This window comes from Zonotrichia albicollis, chromosome 1, assembly GCF_047830755.1.
Source record: "Zonotrichia albicollis isolate bZonAlb1 chromosome 1, bZonAlb1.hap1, whole genome shotgun sequence".
NCBI lineage: Eukaryota > Metazoa > Chordata > Aves > Passeriformes > Passerellidae > Zonotrichia > Zonotrichia albicollis.
Genome location: NC_133819.1, coordinates 133,861,948 through 133,884,120, shown reverse-complemented (window position 1 = coordinate 133,884,120; position 22,173 = coordinate 133,861,948). Strand labels below are relative to the sequence as shown.

The 22,173-nt window shown below is 42.7% G+C and overlaps 1 protein-coding gene across 3 annotated transcripts; it reads right to left on the bottom strand.

Moving 5' to 3' along the window:
* Positions 1-10,272: 10,272 nt before the first annotated feature.
* Positions 10,273-19,221, bottom strand: GEM (GTP binding protein overexpressed in skeletal muscle). Of its 3 annotated transcripts, none has more exons than XM_074555044.1 (5): positions 19,027-19,221; positions 16,964-17,308; positions 13,824-13,897; positions 13,138-13,342; positions 10,273-11,525 (listed from the first exon to the last, which is right to left on the bottom strand). In XM_074555044.1, the coding sequence occupies exons 2-5, from the start codon at positions 17,295-17,297 to the stop codon at positions 11,248-11,250; spliced, it is 891 nt and encodes a 296-aa protein (XP_074411145.1). In that variant the 5' UTR covers positions 17,298-17,308; positions 19,027-19,221; the 3' UTR covers positions 10,273-11,247. The 3 variants fall into 3 exon arrangements, with proteins under 3 accessions (XP_074411145.1, XP_026653322.1, XP_005479566.1); XM_026797521.2 differs by having other exon boundaries at positions 10,274-11,525; positions 13,824-13,900; positions 19,021-19,218; XM_005479509.4 differs by having other exon boundaries at positions 10,275-11,525; positions 13,824-13,900; positions 19,027-19,217.
* Positions 19,222-22,173: the final 2,952 nt, after the last annotated feature.

Here is a 22,173-nt window from a genome sequence, read left to right as displayed (position 1 = left end):
ATTTTTAATAATTATATCCTGTATTTAGGAGGTGTGTCCATCACTTTTGCCCTTGGGTGGTGGTGTAGGGGGACAGGCATTCCCCAGCCTGGTCCACTGCACAAGCACTCCCAGGTGGACACTGATGTGCACCCTGCTCACCCCAGCCAGCTTTGCTGGAGAGAGGTGTTCTCATTAAGACTCAGCTGCAATGGCATCAACTAATGGCAAGACCACCTTGGCCAGACATTGACTCTTTCATTTGCTCTCTCTTTAAATGAAGTTTTGTTTTAAAAGTATCTTTTTTACTAAGAATTTAATTTTCTTTGCATAAATGCAAATAGCTTTGACTCAGAAATAAAGAGAGATGCACAAGCAACAACCAGAATTAAAAACAAGCAATAATGCTTGTTTTTAATTCTGGTTGTTTTTAAAAGCAGCCTTGAGAGAAGTGGCAGGTTTTGAAAATGGTATAGCATTTCAGGTTAAAATAAAGGCTGAAATTGTCTATGTATAGTTCTACTACAAGGGGATTTTTACAGTAAATTTCTACAAAGTACTAATTACTCTTAGAACTGGTCACTTCATGTCTCCACAAGCTTTTGCTGAATTCAGTTTGGTGAGAATGACAGGAACAAATTCATTTTCTTTCTTTTTTGCTGTCTATGGAGTCCTGTTAAAAACATTTGCAGACTTCCTGCTACTCTTTAAGAGTGAATGTCAGTTTTAATGGACGAAGGTTTGTCTTTCTTTGCTTTCTACGGAAGTTAAGTCCATATTTTTACATAGGCATGTTCTAGGTTGCCTAGAAAAAGAAAAGCAATTTGTTGAGCAAGCACAAGTATAAGGGAATGTTATATGAATGTTAAATAAATCCTGTTTAAATAGCATATCTTTATTGTCCATTCTAAATAATAAAGAGCTTATTCATATAACATATAAATTCATATGTCCTTAATTAATTTTTACATATTTGCTCTTTATCGCATATGCATAATACAAACACTTCATATCTTTAGCACAATACCATTATACCTACATAACAGTACCTGTAGCACTGTTCTAAATTTTTGTAACTAATTTTTACCCAATCTGAAAAAACATATTTTATCAGAGCTCTTCCAGAAATATATTTTCCTGCCATTAGGGATCTCTGTAAGTGGCTTTTGCTGAGCCTGTAGAAGAATACATTCAATGCAGGTAGCTCAGGCCAGGGCACCTGCGGCACCAGCCAGGTGATCAGGCACTCAGCCCAGCTGTCAAAGAAAGAGTCAGAACTCTTCAGTTCTCGTTCTTAAGGTTGTTTATTGTATCTTATCTATAAAATTCTTTCTCTTGGACTGCTGAGGTCTGCTCAGCAGGACAATCAGAGGCACTCTGCCTGCTCCAGGGTGGTGTTATCTTTTTATACTAAAAACTACATACACATTATTTACAATTACTTTCCAATACCTATCACCTATGTTAGACAGTGAGCTTCTACTCTAAACCAATCTAAAAATGCCAACATCACCCAGAAGATGGAGGCTAGGAAGAAGAAAGAAGAAGGACAGGGCACACCCAAATTCCTCCATCTTGGGATGCCAAGCCCCCATTCTTAAAACCCCAAAAAACATATTTTTCGTCCCGTGACAAACTATTATTCTACTTAAACTCTTTTGCCTTGTAATTCTTCATATAAAGGTTGGTAACTTTTTTTTCCAAGGGCTAAATCATAGGCAAAGGGGTCTTGGGCTCTGTGCCAAGGTCTCTGAGCGCCCTGGGCAGGGGCTCCAGCCCTCCCAGGGCAGCCAGAGGAATTTCCTGGGTTCCGACACCATCCCAGTGTCTGACAGGAAAGCTTCCTAACAGGCTGCTGGAGCCAGGGGCTGCTGTCAGACCAGCTGGTGGCAGCTGGGCAGCACCACTGGCTTCATGGGTTTGCTGAGAACTTTTGATGCAAAGGGCTGTTGCAAAACAGCAACAACTGCGATGGAGAGCAATCCTGCTGCACTGGAGCTCCTGACAGAGCCCAGGAGGGCAGGACTCAGCAGGCAGAGCAGGCCCACAGCGCTATGTGGTCTTCCAGGGGTGTTCAGAGGTGCTGTGCTGAGAGGCTTCTGCTGCACCAAAATCCATGCAGGTCTGGGAATCTGCACAGTAGAAACACTGCAGTATTTTCTCATTTAAAGCAGTTTAATTTTCTTTAGCTAGGCTGGTATTCATCATAGATTTTGGCATACGTGTAAGCATTTGACCAAGGTTATTTTATTTCTGTAAATGTGGTTAATATTTCTGAAATGGCTTTAAATACATGTTGCATATGGTATTTTATTTCTGTAAATGTGGTTAATAATTCTGAAACTGCTTTAAATATATATTGCATACAGGCAACAATGTGACTTCTGAAGACAAGTGTAATTCTTAATCTGATGTTTCAAGGTCAAAATCTCAACACTGTATAACTCCATGTCTTACATGCCTTCTCTTGCCATCATGCTAAATTAGTTTTTTAATTAGAGAAGGAAGAGTTTGCTGATTTACTTGTATTGCAGCAAATGTTGGCAAAGATTTTGCCAAGGATAGAATCATTGCTGTAATTGCACAGTGGCAGAGCCTACACGTTGACTGAGGCTACAGTTCTTCAAAAAGGTTTCCTCTATCATGTAGCATACATCACTCTAGAGTGTTGTAACCTCACAGAGGTGGAACAGGAACAAGGATTTTCCCCCCAGAAACCAGGGTTATCACTGAGAGCTTGTACGTCAGCATTGCAGCAGGTGCCATCCACCAGGGATGCAGATGTTCTGCACGGTCCCTGTGGCACACGTAGCAAATCCTGCTTTCCAGGGAAAAGTATTTAAATCTTTTTTTGGATCTGAAGCACTCTGCTCATTTGTCTCTCCTATTTAAACAGAAATTCTCAATCACTACACTGGTGAAATACTGCAAGTAGAAACTATAAAAGTAGTGGCCTTCAGATGTGGAGTTGGACCATAAATAAGATTTGTCTGGACCTCTCCCAGCAGCAGGTCTGTGAGTCCTCAGCCTTCTCATAGCAGAGCCCATGTTTCTTATCATCCTCATGTCCCTGCAGAGCAAATGCACCATGCTCCACATGTGGCTGCCAGGGCTGGAGGTAGCCTGCTTCTTCCTGAGGAACAGGCTTCCCAAACACAGCGGGCAGCACTGAGTCCTGCACTGGCACTCAAAATGACATCTCTCAACCACACAAGGCAGTACTGCTCTCAGCATGAAGAGGGACAAGTGAAATATGAGTTTCTTTGAACTAGGCCTTATAAGCTTTTGGAGATATACTTCACACTCTACATAGTTCAGCTACTTTAGAAGGCATAAAATCAGCAGGATGGCTTCTGTGGTAGTGCTGGAAACAAAAAGGTTTTAATAAAAGGCAAAATAACAAAACTCTTTACAAAGGAAAACTGAGCTGGGTGTAAGAGCCTTTGCCCTTAGTAAAACACCTCACAAAAGCGATTAGTTTCTTTGTTCTCTTCTTTGTTGAGTAAATTGCTAAAGCGGGACTTTTTGGCTTCTGTCCAATTAGTTATCCTTAACTTTGAAGTCCCCCAGGTCCTATGAGATGTCTTTTCACCTAATTAAAAAGAGAAACTTCTGAGCTTATTTCCTTTTTAAGAAGACAAAAGATAATTTTATCACTCCATCAACAAAAAGCACATTCCTATACATACAAGTTTGTTAAGCAGACTGTCTATAATTGCATCTGAAGTCAAGGAACAGATTATAATTTAAATTAAGACATCATCCTTAGCACTGAAGTTGCTATAAACTCAGAGGGATCTCTTTCCAACCAAATTCTATTAATGAAATTACTTTTTCAGGGAAAATGTGAGTTAACTAGTGGACTACATGGTATCACATGGACTGTAGCTCTTTTTAATGGCTTTTGGAAATATGGACCACAAGTTATTAAAGACATTGCCTTTACAAACTAAATGGATAATTAGACTTGCACAGAAATATTACTTTCCTTCATCCAACATACCTCCATTTCTAAGCAGTTTAGAGAAAAGTCTGTGCTTATTCTCAGTACAGTCTTGTTTCTATGTGTGCCAAAGTACAGAGCACTTCCAGGCCCCCACCCATGGGAGATAAGAGCACACCTTCAAGGAAGTGGTCCAGGTGAAACCACGACATACTTCCTGCTCATGCAGCACAGTGATGTAACTTCTTGCTCACAAACAAAGGAACTGATCCTTTTTTGGCACCTCGTGCTTTCTTGATTCAATAAAAAGGACACAGTCTGGTCCCCAGAAGACCATTACTGTGAGTAACATCAGCCAGACTGCTTGCTTGAGCAAAACTCTGCAAGCGTGTTTGCTGAGGGCATCTGTCTTCCTGCTCACTGCATGATGCAATCCCAAACCCTGGCAGGGGTGACAGAGCTGCCCTTTGCCAACTTGTCACTTCTTTCCAGGTTTCCATATAAGATACTTATCTACAAGGTCTTGATCTGATAACACTTAGGAAAAATCTTGTTGCACTCAGCATATAGAAGTTGTAACCTGTAACCAAACATATGTATTTACATCCCTAATTAGGACAAAAGCTGTGCATTACAAATTGGTGATTTTCAAAATATTGCATGGAAGAGATGCAGGTGAATGGAGCATAGTTAACATAAAAACTATTTTTTTGATGAGGAAGGATCTCATAAGACTGAGAAGGTAGAAAGAGGGCAGGTGAGCAGTCACAGTTCACTGTGGTCTGAACATGGTGTGTCACGGCAGCCAAACATGTCAACACACATGGGACATAGTCAAAAAGTGGACTGAAAGCATGAAAGAAAATTATATTTTGGCACTCTAACACAGGAAAAAAATCTATATTTTGTCATTCTCTAAAATTTAGCATCTAGAGCAGAATGAACTGCAGCCTCTCTCTCTCTCTCTTCCAGAGCATGAAAGGAACAGTGAAGGGCACAGAGAAGTGGTTTGAGGAGTTGCCTTAGGGGAAGTACTAGCAGGTTTTGGACTTTTCAGTGTGGAGAGGAGAAGGCTGAGGGGAAATGGCAGATAATTTCAGTTTCACAAATCTAGTGAGGAAAGTGAGTGAAAAACTGCTTCTCACAAGGTCCCATGGGTGATATTCCAAACAGCATCTCCTATTGCTGCTTTGAGACAGCACAGAGCTAGAAGAACCACAAGTCCAAAGTGGTAGGGCATTTCTTCTCTCTGGGTTCTTAGATTCTTTTTTGATAGTTATTCAGGGTCAGTCTGAAGTCCATAAACCAAGGAATATCAATTTGCTTTGCCAAGCTGCACTGGCAACCTCTGTTCCCAGGGGTTCATCAGCTGGGCACACCATCCCAGCCCCAGCAGAGATGCCAGAGCTGCTTCTGTTCAAGTCCATGTGCCATACATCCTGGTGGGGCTGGGCAACTTCCAAATACTACTGCTGTCAAAAATCCTACCGTGGGTGCTAAGGGAGCGTTCCAGCTCCAGTGGATTACTTTGGAATGGAGCAAGGCAAGGAGGAGCAAATGCAGCCATTGATGACACTAGATTGCACCAAATGGAGGAGGAAAGCACAGAAGACTGAGAATAAAGTTTAAAAGCAATTAAAGTAGCATTGTGGCAGTAAAGCTTGAGAGCATTCTACAGGGCACCACTCAGGGATTCAAGGCGTGTAGAGAGGGAATTCATCCTGAACAATGTGAGAGCAAAGCTGTGGACTGCAGAAATGAAAAACACAGGTAGACACAAAAATAGTGGCCTGGCCATGCCAAAATTATTGTGGTCCATTCTGAGCTCAGTGGGAGTTCAACCAGTGAGCAGTTCAGTGGAATACTCACAGCAGCAGAGCTGGAGGGCCTTCCTCCAGAGGAGCAGCACCAAGCTCCCCCTCATCCCTGCGTGGGAGGGACACCAGCCCAGAGCCTTCCCCTTGCTCCCCTGCTCTCCACTGCTCACCACACCAGGTCTGGTGGGGCACACGGTGTCCCAGGCTTGTCTCACCCACCAAGTGCAAGTGGGGAAGAAAGGCTGGAGCCTGCATGCAGTTAGTACAGATGCAGGAGCTGAAGTCAGGCATCCTACAGTGTATCCTTGTGACAGTCTGCATTTTCTCATTGAAATTCCCACCTGCCTTTCTCCTGTTGGCCCAAAGAGCATTCAGAGGTCAGCTCTGGGCATCCTGTGTCTAACAGGAGGCTTTTGAGTGCACACAAGCAGAGTATCAGAAACAACTCCCATTTAGAAAGTAATTTCACTTTAAAATGACTCATGCATAATTTTCAAGACTTGGAGGAAGTGTATTATTACACTAATCATTTTCTCAGCAAATTATTAACCATGTTCCAGGTCGCACTGTAAAATGAGGCACACAGGACCTGTGTGCTCTGTCCTGGGTGTGTTGTCCCCACTGTCTGACTGCAGGGAACCTGTTGCAGCAAAACTGCTAAAATCACAAGGAACTTGCACAGTGAATTTCAGTGGCTCCAGGCAAAAAACCCCAAACGTTACCTTGATGATCTCACAATTGTGATTACGGAGGATAAATGTAGAAGTATTGCAGGCCCCTGTGTGAGGTGGTCACTGAGGGAGGAGTGGGACTTGCTGCAAGATCTGTGGGAGATTTCTGCAGTGACAGTACCAGGAGGGGCAGGTGGGGAAGCTGTCAGGTTGCACACTAACATCATGGGCTCTGTGGTCATGCTGTGTACCAGGATTCACCCTTGTTCCTGCAGCCATCCCTGCCCTGCATTGCATCCCTACATCTGGCCCGTGGTCCCTTCTGGGAGCAATGGCAGAAACAAGGCTTCTCCACAGCTTTCTGAAGCATGGTGAAGAGAATAACGAGCTATTCCCTTTTTTGAACTGCAGGGAGTTACATTTAGAGAATTAGAAGTCACTCTATAAACCTCCCACAGAGTCTGCCATATTTAAAAGTGCTGGCAGTGTATGACCAGCAATGTGACATTTTTGCAAGATTTTAACACAAGATGCCATCTCTGTCTTGGGTGCTACTGCAAACCTACTGTTGCATGGGTCCTACAAGTGAGAAAACACAAAAGGAAGTGTTTTGTTCTGTCCTCCTTCCTCTGCTACCACAGTGAATCAGAACTGGTGGGACTACAGGCAAGACAGACAGGTCTCATTAAATATTATTTAATGTCCTTGGAAGCCACATCTGACAAAACCTACAGAGTGCTGAACATCACCTCAGCCCACAGTGTTTGCCCTCCTAACTGAGCAATGAGTTAGTCCAGGAAAAGAGCTGGAGGAGAACCAGCCCCAGAGCTCACAGTGGCACTTATCTCCTGTGCCTGTGAGTCAGACACAGGAATGGTTTGCATGATCCATTCAGCTCCACAGTTTTCAGAGGTGTTGCAAGAAATGAGTTTCAGGGCTCACTTTTGGAGAGTCAGTAGTTTATTAGTCCAGGGATCTCATCAGTACATTGTCTCTTCTCTGCATGCCACATCTCTCTCTGAAAAGCCTTCCCAGGGAGAAAGAAGAGCTGTGGCAGATTGTAGAGACACTGAACTGCTTCCTTCCTCTGCAGCAGCCCCCTGTAGGTCCCCTATCTTCACCAGCACTGCTCCTGTAAGGAGCCCTTTCTCCCCTTTGTATCTGAGCCCCAAAAAGCCCAAGAGAGAGAACTCAGGTCTTTATGGCTTTCCATGGGGTTGATGTTCAGAGGCTTGTATATGTGAGGGTCAAATGCACAGTACATCCATTGATTTTATTGAAAATATCTTTCTTTTACTTAACTATTATCAGTAATTCTCTCAAATCCAAAATCCTGTAGCACCATGCAAATCGACATAGTGCCATAATAACAAGTTGTTTTCTCACAAAGCATAAGTAAACTTTTCTTCATGCAGTTCATCTGTCACGATTAAAGATTACAGAGCTGGACATGCTCTATAATTCCTCTTACAAATCTGATCTATCTTCTTGAAGAGAGCTTTTTATAACAGCTATTTCACTATAATTGGCATTTTGTGTGTTCTTAGACTTCTTTTTTTCTGTACTTATTTTCTTTTATTTTATTTGGACTCTGTGAGTTTTGCTGTTTTGGCCTTGGTGCTCTCAGTGCTGTGACTCACGTATTCCACAGCCACTGCCAAATCTCTGGGTCCAGCATTGTAATTATCACATCAGGATCTGTCATTGTAGCCCTGACTTCATAAATAGCAAACAGTGATTAGAATTGATGATTGATCCATTCCACAGTTTTGGACACTCACATCTGAGATGAACAGAGGGACTGTTAAAGATATTAAGGACTTGAAATATCAGCATTCCAGAGTAAATTAGTATTAATCAGTCATTCCAGGTACACTAGCTTTTATATATAGTAAGAGTTGCTGTATTTGGTAATCTGGTGATGATCAGCTAAAGCCATGACTCAGATTAATCTCATGAGCTGCAAGGGAAAGCCCCAGCCCTTCCTCCATGCCCAGCTTGCTGCAGCCATTTAGATCAGAGCATAAGCCTGGGTTCCCTTAGGTGGAACTCACAGGGCCCTTCAGGAGTGCATCTCAGGCACTGCAGCCCCAGGTCAGAACTAATAATTCAATAATTCAATCCACAGGACCAGACCAGACCAGGTTCAAAACAAGAAAAGCCCTGAAATGCACAAAGTGTAGATGCTCAGCCCCAGCTCTCTAAGCCGCATCCCCAGGTCAGAAATAACACACCCTGGTGGTGTCTGAGCTCCAGCTCCATGGAGGAGATGCTGCTGCTTGTGGATTTTCACCCTACAGCTTTCCCACGCTCTGCCTGAGCACCTGTGGCAAGCATGGAGCCCGCAGGGTGAGCCAGGGGGCTGGTGAGAGGTTGCCTGGCACAGGAAAGGTGTAGGCATGTGTTTAAACTGTTTTGGTCCAAAGGCAGTACTGTGCTCTTCAGACACCAGCAGCAGTCCCAGAAGATAGAACTGCAGTGATGACTGCTTGCTGTGAGCAGGAAAAGTCAGGTGACACGCCATGCCCAATGCACAGCTCTTTGTGGCAGCTTGTGACATCTCGGGTGAATGCGCCAACCTCACTGGATGTTTTTCTTTGAAAAATCATATGTTTTAGTAAGTAATTATGTTATCTTGGAAGGAGTGGAAGGAGATGAGCAAGGATATGAAAACTTACTGGGCAATTCCAAATTTTTATCATGCCATAAATGTATCCTGATATCATAATGATGTTATGAACATATGAACATGTATGAATCCTTTTATTCCTAAGGGCTGTATGTATGATCAACATGGACATTTTGCATTTCTTCAAAACCTGCTTGGTTTAGATTTGTAGCTTGACAGATATAGAATAGACTAAGGAAATGTGCTGCTTGTTTACAGCTATATTTTCATTTCATAAATATAATCTTAAAACTTAATTTGTGCAATTTTGTTTTCATTTTTGAATGGGGGAAAGGTTCAGAGAGTTTAAAAGTTCTGAAAACTAAATTCTCTAGACTGCTCTGGGCTGACCTTAGGTTGCATGCTGACTGCTCAAAAACATTCAGCCAAAATGCAGCAATATGGATCTTGTCTGTGCTCCTTTCAAAAGGGTTTTTTTCTGTTCTTGTCAACACTTTATTCTAGATCAGAAATTTCCTTCCAGGGAGATCTTAATACCACACAAGCATTGAGTCATTCTGTAATGGGATGTTTTACCCCTAGAGAACTGCTAGAAGTCATCTCCTCAGCAGAGGAAATTGTGGGCAAACACTCAGCAGGCTCATTCCTGTCCAGAGCATTCGGTACAGAAAACTGTGCAGCCCAAAATGGGGAATCCAAGTTCCACCTTGTTAGTGTTGCACATTTTTGCCTTCATCATCTGGGAAGATGAGCTGCCAGGCTGGAGATTTGGCTTTTCTGAGTCACCAGAAAATGTAATGACTGTACCTCTGACCAGCATAGCCAAGAGGAAAATAGCACAAATGTGCCCAACAGCAAGTGAGGATTAGGGCACACCATGCCAGCTACCTGCTTTCTGTCCGTTTCACTTCTCCTCATCTCCAAAACTGGGGTAACAGTACTCATCTACATTTCTAAAGCGTTTCTAGGCTAAAAGCCAAACACCTTTGCTAGAATTGATTTATTTTTAACTCTGTCACCCCAACCCCATTTTGATGTGAGGGATATTGTGCACTTGTCTCTGAGGCTCCTGGTGCTTCCTGCCTTGAGATGCTGGGTTGCTATGCAGCCTGTGCTCAGAGATGTAAGGAATCCTCTCTGCACCTCTCAAGAAGCAAACTTGCCCAGCATGAACAATCTTTTCTCTGCTTGAAAACATTCTTAGGGATTTTATACTGAGGCTCAAAGGCAGTCATATATTTTATTTATTTTATTACAAGGCATGTAATTAAAAACTTGCATATCTGAAAAAAGATATTAGATAGAAAACAGTAATAAAATTAACATTATTATCTTAAGAAAATTGGTAATAAATACATTTCCCCTTGACATTAAAATGCTTGTTATTTTGCACAACAATAAATACAGCATAGCTCTGGCATAGAGAAAGGCCAAGGATGGATACAAGAAGTCCACGTGGTGGCATAAAAAAGCTCAGGTGATTTTTAAAGGTTTGGCATCCTGCACTTGATGCACTTTGATACAATTTGCACTTTAATTTTAATTTGACTATGATCTTTAAACAGTCCCATAATATGAAAACATGAGAGGAAAATTTGTTTGACTGTAGGATTTTTCCTTTAAATATTTTCAAAGTAAGAGATGTGTAAACTCACTGAAACTAATCCTCAAAATAAAGAAAAAATACCAAACAGGTGTCTTTGTGGTTATTCTACAAAAATGCTTTTTTTTTCAGCTGTGGGTGCTCAAGCCTGACTAGACAACTGACAAGGAACCAATCTCCAGTCAGTTCCTCAATTCTTTACACATTTTTAAAAAAGAAAAATTAATAGCAAGAAGAAAGAGTAAAGACAGTAGTTTTCACTTCCCAAGTTATGGCGTTTGAGGTTCTTACACTATTGTCCAAAGGTGAGAAGAGAAAGAACAGGTGTATTCCAGAACAGCTCCCAGCATAACTTTGGGTCATTCTGGTCTATGCTTTTCTTTTAAAACTACTGACAAAAAAAAAAAAAAATCAGAAAAAATTTTTAAAAAGGGAAGAGCTATTTCCATGCACTGTGCTGTTCTTATGCCAGCACATATCATCACAATCACAGCTGTGAACCTAAGTCACTGATAGCCCAATCTAATATAGATTGATTGATTGTCCTATGACAAAGTTAGATAATGTCGGCAAAATGCCGCAAGCTCTGGCAGAGTCCAGTGTTCTTAAAGTACTGAGAGGTCATGGCAAGACTTGGACTTGAGTTTGAAGGCCATGTTCTTGTTGTTCTTGGCAACTATTTTGCCCCAAAACCGCCTGGCCTTCTTGGGGATGCTCTCTCTCCGCTTCTGTAGCGCCAGGCGCTTCTCGTTCTTTTCCTTGCTGTCCCTGCGGAGCCGGACTTGCCGCACGATGCCCTCGAAGAGCTCCTTCACGTTGTGCTGCACAGCTGCTGAGGTCTCGATGAACTTGCAGTCAAACACCACGGCACAGGCTCGCCCCTCTGCAAAATCCCAAGGTGGGAACGTTACATGGGGTCACAGGGCCAGGGAGAGCAGGGACAAGCTGCCATGTGCAGGGAGTCAGAACCACCAGGGAATTCCTCAAGCCTGATATAGGCACAGATAAGCCTTTAATCACCTGGTGCTGCCTGCTAGCCCAGCATCCATCTGCCCTGTGTCACAGCTGCTTCCCAGAGGGAGTGGGGGTGTATGGGGGGGTAAATCCCCTCCCAGCACAGCCCAGCCTGCATTGCTGGCTGTGAAGGTAGCACAGAATGATGGACTTGAGCCACTGAAGGCTGAGAGGCCAGCAATGGCTCAGCACCACCTGGCCATCTGCAATGCAGGCTCCCTCAAGCTGCCCTGAAGGGTGATGGTGGCACTCTCCAGGCATACAGCACAGCACTGGAGGCAGAGCACTTTCCTCCTTCATGGGCCATGGGTGAAAACCACAGCCCTAGAACTGCAGCAATTTCAGTGAGAACAGACACATGTACAAAAGCCTTAACAAAGGGTGTCCATGGCCTTAGGGGTATAACTGAAGTCATAGTTCTTATTCTCAATTACATGAGCCTAAGCTAAACCTGACAGCTGTCTTTCACACAAGCCAATTTCTGGCTTGCTGTGAATTCATTGCCAGGGCCATTAAAGTGACATGGATTCACTTGCCATCTTTCTAAGGAACTTTCAATCTGGGCAAAGAGGAATGAGAGGGCAACCCTGGGCTGCCTATGAACCCCTCAGTTCAAGCTCTTCACTTGGGGCAGCTGTGACAGGAGCTAGAGGAACTGCACACATCCACAAAGCAAAGAAAAAAGTCTAGCTCAACTGGGAAATGGAAGAGCAGAACAGCTGCAGAGAGAAGAAAATGCTGAGGAGAAGAACCCATGTTTCTGATGGGCCAAGATAAGAACATCTAATGCACAGCTGTGTACTACAGTGTGCCACCTCAGCCTCAGAGAAGACTCTCCAAGAAGATATTTTACTGGCTGCAGATGTTGAGAGCCAGCAGCAGTGCTCCCAACAATCTCTCCATTCCTATTTATGGGCCTAGTGGTTCTTCATTTGTGTGCAGCCAAGGGAAGGCTGATTTAGCATCCCAAAGCAAGGCAATAAGGAGACCTCTTCTAAAAGGCTGCACAGTTCCTGCCCAGACTAGCAAAACAAAGATGGAGAGGGAATTTTAATTCATCAGGGAGGACAGAGAACTGGTTATAAAGAAGAGAATTTTTGGCAGCAAAATAAAGGGGGCTAAACTTGTTATGCATAAACATGCATTGGGAATACAAAGGATTTCCAGCTACCAGAGAAATCCTATATTGCAGTGGTCTTACACTAAGATCTGGAAAGGAAGAAATCCCATTTATGATGGCACTTAATAAATAAAGAAAAGGGATCATCTGACATATAACAGTATTACCAAGGAAGGCTTAAGGATCTGGCAGACCCTTCCCAGTCCTCTGCCCTCTGTTCCAGTCCTCTTTTATTTTATTACTCTTTTATTGCCTAGTCCTGATCACAATGTACTCCCTCATCCAGAGCACTGCAGTTTGTCCAAAAGCTACTAGATGACTTTTAATGTTTATCTCGGGTTTATGCTCATCATTTCCTTACCTGCCACTGAAACTTCACGGCACCTGACAAGGTCACTTTTGTTGCCAACCAAAATAATGGGGATATCTTCTTTCTGGCGCGCCCTGCGGAGCTGTATCCTGAGCTCAGAGGCCTTCTCAAAGCTTGCCCGGTCCGTGATGGAGTAGACGATCAAGTAGGCGTCTCCCACTTGCATGCAGTGCTCTCGAATCCATTCTCCCTCCCGCTGTTCAAATGAAATGGTCAGACATCATTATGCCCAGAGCAGATTTTACTTAGAAAGTAAAACATTAGAGAATCCAAATGCATTCCTGCTGTAAACTGTAATGGGTATGGTTTGAATCACAGTTATACTACGAGTAATTCCAAAGTGGTGATGGTATGAATACTTCACCACAAAGGAGGGCAAAAAATTGCCCCAGATAATTTATTGTGCTGGCTTTAGGCTGGAATGGAAATGGTCTGGAAAGAAAGCTTGAGTGTTTTGTTTTATCATTAAAAAAAATGAAGACTTGCTCTTCTCAGACTCACAGTGCAGAGCCATTAGGCATGCTTGCCTTGATGTGGGGTAGGGTTAATCCTGTATCTTCCCTGATTCTGGTGTACGGAAAGACCTATTTTCTTTCACAAAGAAAACTTGCTTTTTATGTTAGCAGTTATTCATATACACTTTCCTGTCAGCATTTGACTGGAACAAATTAAAGTACCTTATTATCCCACATGTCGAGCAGTATAACAGTCGCACTTTCCCCATCCACCATCAGGGTTCTTTCATACGTGTCTTCTGGAGACAAAAGCAGAAAGGTTAGTGATATATTAATGTGTTTCATCATATACATTAAAAAATCCAAGTTGTTGAATGTGGGGGATTTGTTGGAAGAGTTATTGAGCCAAATTTTAGGCCGGCTCACATCCAGTTCTTTCCTCATTTCCATCCACACTGAATCTGCACTCTGTTCATTATTGGTTGCCTTACTTTCCATGATAGATGAAAGATCAAAATGTTCATTATTTTGGCTGATAGTCTCTTTATCTTATGTGGGAGAGAGAAAATAGAACCAGTGGAAGAAATAACCAAAGGCTGAACATTTGCCCCATGGGAGCAGCAGAGGCCAGCAAGGCTGAGTAATGGAAAATATTTGCTTTCGCTTTAGCATGGACAATTTACGGGTGAACAGTCACTGCAGCTGAGAGCAATACAGCAAACAGCCTACCAAGTGAGGAGGACAGGGTGTTGTGAGACAACAGCTGTTAAGTTTGAGAGAGACTGAGACTTCAATTGCATGTTCTCTCCCATTACACTGTTTCCCACATCACCTCTGATGTCAAATAGCAGAAAAACAAAAAAACCACAGGTCAGTTATTTTGTACTGCAGCCATAAAAATTCATATCTAGATTATAAATGCCATGTGGCAAAGTTCTGCCTAGGTCTAGGGGGCTGTTGCCACTCTGAATTTTGATCAACCCTTGCTGTGAAATCTGCTTCAAATACCAATCTTTCTTCTTTTCCCCAAAGCTGGGGACATTAGGATGAGCAGTGAGAAGTTTGGACCCATTTCTAATCTTCCACTAGCAGCCAGTGGAAAAAAAAAAAGCCAGTCTTAAGGTACTGCAGCATTTAAAGGATCTGTCCCAACCACACTTGTATATAGGGTACTGTTTAACCTGTGCCTCATAAGACTTCTGCTGGGCACTGATGAAGTGAACTTTCCCCTAAATTGTAATCAGAGCCTTTCCTCAGAGCTAGGGATCCACATCCCAGTAAAAGAATAAGCCAAAAATATTACACATTTAAAATGAAGTCAAATGGGGCCATGCTTAAAATGTCAAGACTAAAAAGACAAAATCACTAGGAGTGGTTTCCCTTGAGGTCCCAAGAGTATGAGGCTTGTGTTCATGAGTTAGCTTCATCTTACACTCAGTAGCAAAGCTTCTCCATAAAAGCAGCTGTACTTCTCTGTATGCTGGCTATCCTGAAACTATCCTGTCATGTAATTAAATTTCCAGTGTGTAAGCTAAAGTTCCAGTTTGTAAAGCTAAAGTAAATAGTTCCTTCAAGTGACTTTGTATCTGTGCGAGAATAAGCTCCATGCACACTAGAGGACAAAATCCAGAAGACTCCTTCTGCACTGCATTACATATAGAAAAGCTACAAATTCATAATCACACTCCTTGAAAATGCCTAAATAGTCATATTCAGCACTCATTTGCACCATGGTCTGTCCTAAGGAACTTCCATAGAATATAAAAAACACTGAAAGTGAGCACTTAGTACATTTCATGCTGTTTTCGAAGCTGACAATAAAAAGAGATAACAGCAAGACTTCCAATTATCTCTTCAGAGCTGGCCTTGAAAATCTTTCACTGCTATAGTCCAAGCAATGCTGCTGGGAGTGTGGTGGAAAGAGAAAACCACAAAGCTTCACATGAGGCAAAACTGCCTGACAGGGGTGTGCAAAGCAAATCAGCTGCACTTCCTGATGGCTTGTCCAAGGATCCTACTCTACTTCAGTCATTTAGCACTAGGAAAACTTTTATCAGAGATACTCCAGGCTGAGGAGCTGGTAGAACTATGGAAAAAGCTGATGGCAGAAGCTGAAGGCAGAGCACACCTAAATCAGTGAATTTGAAATCCCCCAAAGGCACAAATCTCTGTGTCCCCAGTCTGAGACAGCAAGTAAGGAAAATGTGTATCACACCTTGCTGATACTGGGCTTTTTTAAATCCTGGGCAAAATTTCCCCTAACTGGAGAGTTCAACACACAAAAAATAAGCTGTCCTGGCTATGCCCCACTGAAGGCTGGAAGAGAAGCCCAGAAATTCTCTGTAGTAGCACTGGCACCATCACACCAAGGGAATACGAGCAGGAGACAAAAGGGAGAGACAAAGAAAGCCCTGCACAGTGACAAACAAAACCCAGCAGCAAACTGCATGTCCCCTGAAAGCAGCAGCAACTATGTCCTTGGAGACACAGCGGATTTCTGTGGCAGCACAGCCCTTCCACATGAGCATCTTGCACACAGTATAGCTCAGGACTTGGTGCTACAGCTTCACCTTTGGCATGGTCTGATCTTTGGGATTAAAGAACATTTTGCAATCCTAAACAAAGCAAAGGGGGGAAACTAGGGGCAAGCATCAAAGAGAACCCTACAGCTTGTGTCTTTCCCCCAATGGGCAACAGGACTTTTCCTACTCTGTTGAAGGACCTATATCTTTTTTCCTCCTGGAGGAGCCCATACAGTGCAAATAACATGAAACAAGGTTTTTACTCAAAATTTCATGTATTTTACTCAAAGTCCATACAGCCTGCACTAAAGCAATGTGTTTATACAGAAAGGCTGAGATGACTTCTAATGGCAAATACTTTGGAAGTGACTTTTTCTTTATATATGATTTTAAAGTATTTAATTCTTGTAAATCATGAGGACCTTCAGTTTCTTTCTCTCCCACAAGGAAAGCTGGAGTCAGCCCATTGATGGCAGTGGTGACACAAATGTTGGACCAGCATGAAAGCTGAAGCAGACTCTTGTGTAGCATTATCACCAGTAGGAATGAGAGATTTTCCAACAGGTATTTTGGAATTAATTAGCGTGGGAATCTGAATTGCTCTCTTTCAGTGGCTTTCACTCATTGTTGGAGATTATCTTACTCATCTTATTTTGTTGTTTTCTTGTTTTCTTAAAGAAGGTGCTTGAGTTCAATCAGTTTTGATACTCACACCCAATCACTTGCTACTTCTGGTTTACATTAAACATCCTCTCTCTTTTTCTGTGCCAATTACTACCGGCAGAGCTGACTGCAAGCAAACACCAACACCCCAGGACTTAACATCTAATAATTACCTACCTCCCAGCACCTCACAGTCACTGTCAATGCTGTCGTGCACCCCTGCAAAGATGTTGGCCAGCGAGGACTTGCCCACGCCGTGCTCCCCGATCAGCACCACGCGGTAGCAGCTGCTGCCAGACTCGGAGGAGATGACGGAGTCGGATGACTCCGAGGACCAGCTCCTTCTGTAATATTCATCAGGGCTGATGGTGTATCGTTTCTGTGGGTTGTACTCATTGGAGTCTTTCTGGACCAGCAGATTCTTCCCATCAGCAGGGATGCTCCATCGCTGCTGCTGCTGGTGCAGACTGCTGTTGTGGGTGCGACGCATGGTAACATTGTTGAGAGTCATTTTTTCAACCCCTAGTGAAAAACAGGGAAATCACAAATGTTACCCATAAAATATTTAAAAATGCTCTCTTACTAGCTTCAAGGGGCCACATCTTGCTCCTCTGTAGGGACCTAATATGTGAGAAAAGAAAAAATTAGTTTTTCTGCACTCTAGTGACTTGGTGACGCACAAAGAAGTATTTTAGTCATTAGCTAGTGAGACAGAGCCTGTTTCCCAGGGATAATACCACCCTCACATGCTAAATCCTATCTTGCTTAGCCTTCACTGGCTCCTGGCTGTGCTGGGTGCATCCCAGTCCTGGAAAGGAGGCATTGCTGTGTCCCAGGAGGAGGAGGAGGGCACAGTGCTCAGCACACCGGTGCTACACAGCAGCTGCAGCCCTGCCGAGACACTGCCTGTGCTGCAGGCAATGCTCACCTCCTTTTGGCATCACTGGGGACAAACAGGGACTCTGGTCTCAGCTGCCTCCCACTGCTGGTGCACAGCATCTTTCTCATTGACTCTGTTAAGAGCTGAAACTCTTGGGAAAGCAGTAAGGCATCATTCGCTGCACTCTTGAGACAGCCCTGGTACAAAAAGTCATGCAAGCAAGCCTTGCTGTGATGGGGTGGATTTGGGTCTTGTCTGTGGCCAGGTAAACAAAGAATGATTCTGCCTCAGACAGTGACTTTTTGACTGGTAAGAGGGAGAATGTAGTGAAATCCAACAACTCTTCTGAGGAGGTACAAGTCATAGTTTCTACAGGAGATACAACTGGGAGTAAAGGCTCATTAATTTATAGATATTAAATCAATAACTTCATTACCACACAATTAATTAGTTAGGTTCACTCTTCTTACATAATCATAGCTCTTAATTATACTTTACTCAGCAAACTCTATTTTGCCTTGCTTGGAGGCAGAGAAGAGTGATGTCATTCTCACAGGCCAATACCTACCATTTTTAGGAAAGTTACTTTGATGCATTCCAGCTCCCAAAGTGACCATTATTTAGACATTTTCCTTTTTGCCCTATATCTGATGTTTCTCGGCTCTCTCCTCCATTTCAGTAAATAAGATAATTGTCCATAAAATTCACCCAAACACTTTCAAACCTCAATTGTAGGCCACGAACAATAAAAAGAACAGTAAAGCAACAGGTACAAATTGCTATTCTTCTTCACACAAAACTGTCTGAAAATTTCTATTAATAAATTCCCAGCAGGACCCATGACAAATATATAGAAAAAGCACTGCCTGAATTTCCTACAGAATACACAATACTTTCTCTGTGATGTGCAGTACTTTGGAACAAAAGGAGATCATTTACATGGTCCTAGCCACAGTAACTTTGTCAGCAAGAAATACATCTAAAGAAGAAATCATACACAAGCAAAGGCTTCTTCACAAACAAAATTAAATATTTAGTGTGGCTGAATTCTAAAATGCACTTTTTCCTTGCAGTATGCCCATTGAAAAGACCAGATGAAAAAAGCCAGATCTGATTCAGTCAAACAACAGAGAGTAACTCACAACCTGCAACAAGCAGTCACTCACAAAACCATCACAAACACAAACACTTTACAATTCAGCCTCCAACAAATTGTCATCCCTCATTATAAAAAGCCAAACGAGTCCCTGTCACACACTGTGCTCCAAGCTCAAACTGGTTTTGCTACCACCCCACACTGCACTCAGCTGCCTGGTCTGCAGCACCCGCAGGAAAAGAGTGGGTCCAAACGCACTCTTACTTGTGCCAGGCTCCCGCAGCCAGAGCAGTCCTTTGTTCCTGCCCTGCTCCCTCGCTGGGCTGTGCACTCCGAGCAGCTCTGCCGAAGTCAATCCTCCCCTGCTCTGCCACTGCCTCTTTAATTCTTTCTCAGCAAACCTGGTTTATATTAAGCCCATCTGATCAGAGACAGGGCTTTTCCGTGACGTGGCTGGACTTTCCATACAACAGCCAGCCCCCAGCTGGGGGAAAGCAGACATGCAGAAGAGAAAAACTTCTCTCAAAACAATCTCAAAAGACTTACTCAAAATCATGTGATTGTTTTAATATTGCCAGTAAAATAAACACTTTTGTTTCTTGCATGATGAAAACAGGAAAGTGGAACAAAAATAAATAATAGATGTCATTTAGCCTCAGAGAGCTTTTAATTCAAATGTTATCAAAATTAATGATGATTTAAAATTTACCTAAGCTTATTTAATGCATGAAATTCTGTAAATGTATTCTGTATCTGTTCTCTGTCTGCAAAACACACTTTAACCCCCTGCTGGACAAAACATTTCTCTGGAATAAAATATCTGAATGTTATTTTGAAATTTTTTAGAATTAGGAATATTATTCTTGGGGCTTTGTTGGAGCTTTGTTTGTTTCTTTGTTTTTAAAGCTCCAATATTAAGTAACCTGTTATTCTCTGTCAGCCTCCAAGTGACTGCACCCAGTCTCCTGAACTGCATAACCATCTCTCTCGCACTTCTGCTTCAATATTTTACTACCAAGGGCTTGAAAAGACATCCAGCTATGAATTCAGTGTTACTGCAGCTGGATGTTGACAAAGATGCATCAGAGCACACAAAGTCTGCACAAAGTCACACAGTGTTGACATTGTGTACAGGAACAATCACTATATAGTGTACATGCCCCAAACCCAGGGTCTGGTCCTTAAATTTTTACAGCCTCACAGCGGACTGGCAGAAGAAATTTTGCCAGGAGGCAAGGAATCCAAACCTGTTGAAACTTGTAACAACATACTTCTTCGTTAGCAAAGGAAGAGTATGAAACTGTGACAGAACTACTTGCTAGGGCTGCCGCAACTTTTATATAAGTATACACAAACCCTGTAGTCAGCTCCCAGTTATCCAGACTGTGGATTAAATATAATGACGTCCTACCGCTTTCTCTCATATTTACATATTTACATTTTATATTTACATTTATATTTACAATCTCCTGGTCCCTGAATCTGATAGGACAAGTTCTTATCCTAGAAGGTCTGAACAACTTTGGCTTTAAACAGGGGAATTTTATTTTTTTTCCTTTCTACAGGCAAGAAAATCTTTAACTGACAATGTACCTTTATTGAAGGGAACACGTGCAGGAAACATCTCCTGTTAACACTGCAATTGAAATCTCCTTGCTTTGCTTCCTTTTTGGCTTTATTGCATTCCTGTGTCTTTCATGAGGGTTTTCAGGGACCTCCTGAGCCAATCTCAAGTTTTAAAAGCCTAGAGCTTTTTACAAACTAATAGGTACTCATCAATATACATGAAAATTATGCAGATCCACTGAGGGTAGAATTGAGCAAAAATATGCCTTGATTTTCCTTCACATGTATTTCAGTGCTTGGTAGCAGCTAAACTGGCCCCAGGTCCTGCATCTTCACCTCACCTGTCTCCTGCTCATCAGGCTCTGGGCCTCTGCTGCTGAGTGAAAATCCCAAAGAGCACAACGTGCCATCCCTCTGTGTAGGTTGTACAGAGGGGCTTGTAACACTTACTGCACAAAATGTAACTACATCTCTGTCCAGGAAGGTTTGTGGCATGGGCACTACTTTGCAAAAATACCTTTCCTGTTGGCATACCCAACTGTAGTTGATCGTTTTTTTGAAACATGCTGGAAAGCATGAAGGTGAGTGGAGTACTATGGTTTGCATAGCTCTGTGCAAGTTGTCTGTAATTTGTCACTGCTGAGTAAAAAAGCAAAACCTGTCCACTGCAGGACTGGAGAGATTTATGGCCAGAGTGATTGCAGCAGAGCTGCAGGCTCTAATGTCTCACCCAAATGTTTAACATATATCACAGCAAAAAGTACAGACAGAAGAAATATACCAAATTCAGAAAAGCCTTTGTGTTTAGTTGTAGTTACTGTTAGATTAGGAATTGCTAGATGTCATCTTTCATATCCTCTGCCTAAAATTCAAGACAGACAAAGAAAACACATCTCTCCAGAACCACACAATGTATCTCTTCCCTAAAGCCATCCAGAACAGTTGTCCCACCATGGCATGAAGCACTTGTACTTGGGGAACTTGCACGTGTGTTTTCCTTTGTACTGGCTCTTCTGAGCCTACTCTGGTTTTCCACCTGGACAATTCACTCTCCAGGTCCCATTCTGCACTACACACCCACAGGATGTGGCGTTGCTGCTCCTCAGGGATTGCCACCAGCACTCATGAACTTCACTCACTCTGTCTGTGGGGGAAACACTTTCTTAACTGTTTTAGAAGCTGGGGAGAGATGCAGCCTTTTAAGCCTCCGCATACTTACTTACAAGGGATAACAGCAGGTTGATTACTGAAATATATGAACTGAGTCCTTCTCAGGGACAAAAACAATCCCACAGATTGCAGTCCTGGTCTGTTCTGCCCTTTTGCACTCTTTGCTGGTCAACACTCCTGCAAGTCCCGTGCCTGCCCCGGACTCAGGCACGAGAAGAGACAAACCATGAGGCCAGCGCTGTCGCAAAGTGCACGAGTGCTTGAACGTAACTGCCTGGTGCAATACCAAAATCAGGGACATTGTTTTTCTTCCATCTTATCCACTCTCTGTGTCATTAATCACATCTTAAAGGAATTCTCCCTGCAGCCAGGATGAAGTAAACATTGCAGAGTAGCAGCTCTGCAATCCTTCCCCAGCCAATTACAATTAGACCAGTGATGCTCAGAGCAATTAGGCAGAAATTTTCCATTGGATATAAAATAAGTGCTTTTTAGCTGACACTTAATTAGCCAGTTTGAATTTATGTATATGATGACAAAGTAGTAGTTTCTCAAACCTTCTGGTGTAAGAGTTGTCCACAGAGAGGACATAAACCATCTCAGAGTGGGAGGGAAATTCACGAGAGGAAAAAAATTTTTAAAAAAAGCAGGAAAAACAAAATTTAGATTTCATTC

Excerpts from the sequence above, each read along its gene's own strand:
- GEM (XM_026797521.2), bottom strand. The coding sequence starts at position 17,297 with ATGACTCTCAACAATGTTACCATGCGTCGCACCCACAACAGCAGTCTG. Across the intron at positions 13,343-13,823 it reads TCGACATGTGGGATAATAAG|CGGGAGGGAGAATGGATTCG; the intron begins GTACTTTAATTT and ends TCATTTGAACAG. Across the intron at positions 11,526-13,137 it reads CCGTGAAGTTTCAGTGGCAG|AGGGGCGAGCCTGTGCCGTG; the intron begins GTAAGGAAATGA and ends GGGATTTTGCAG.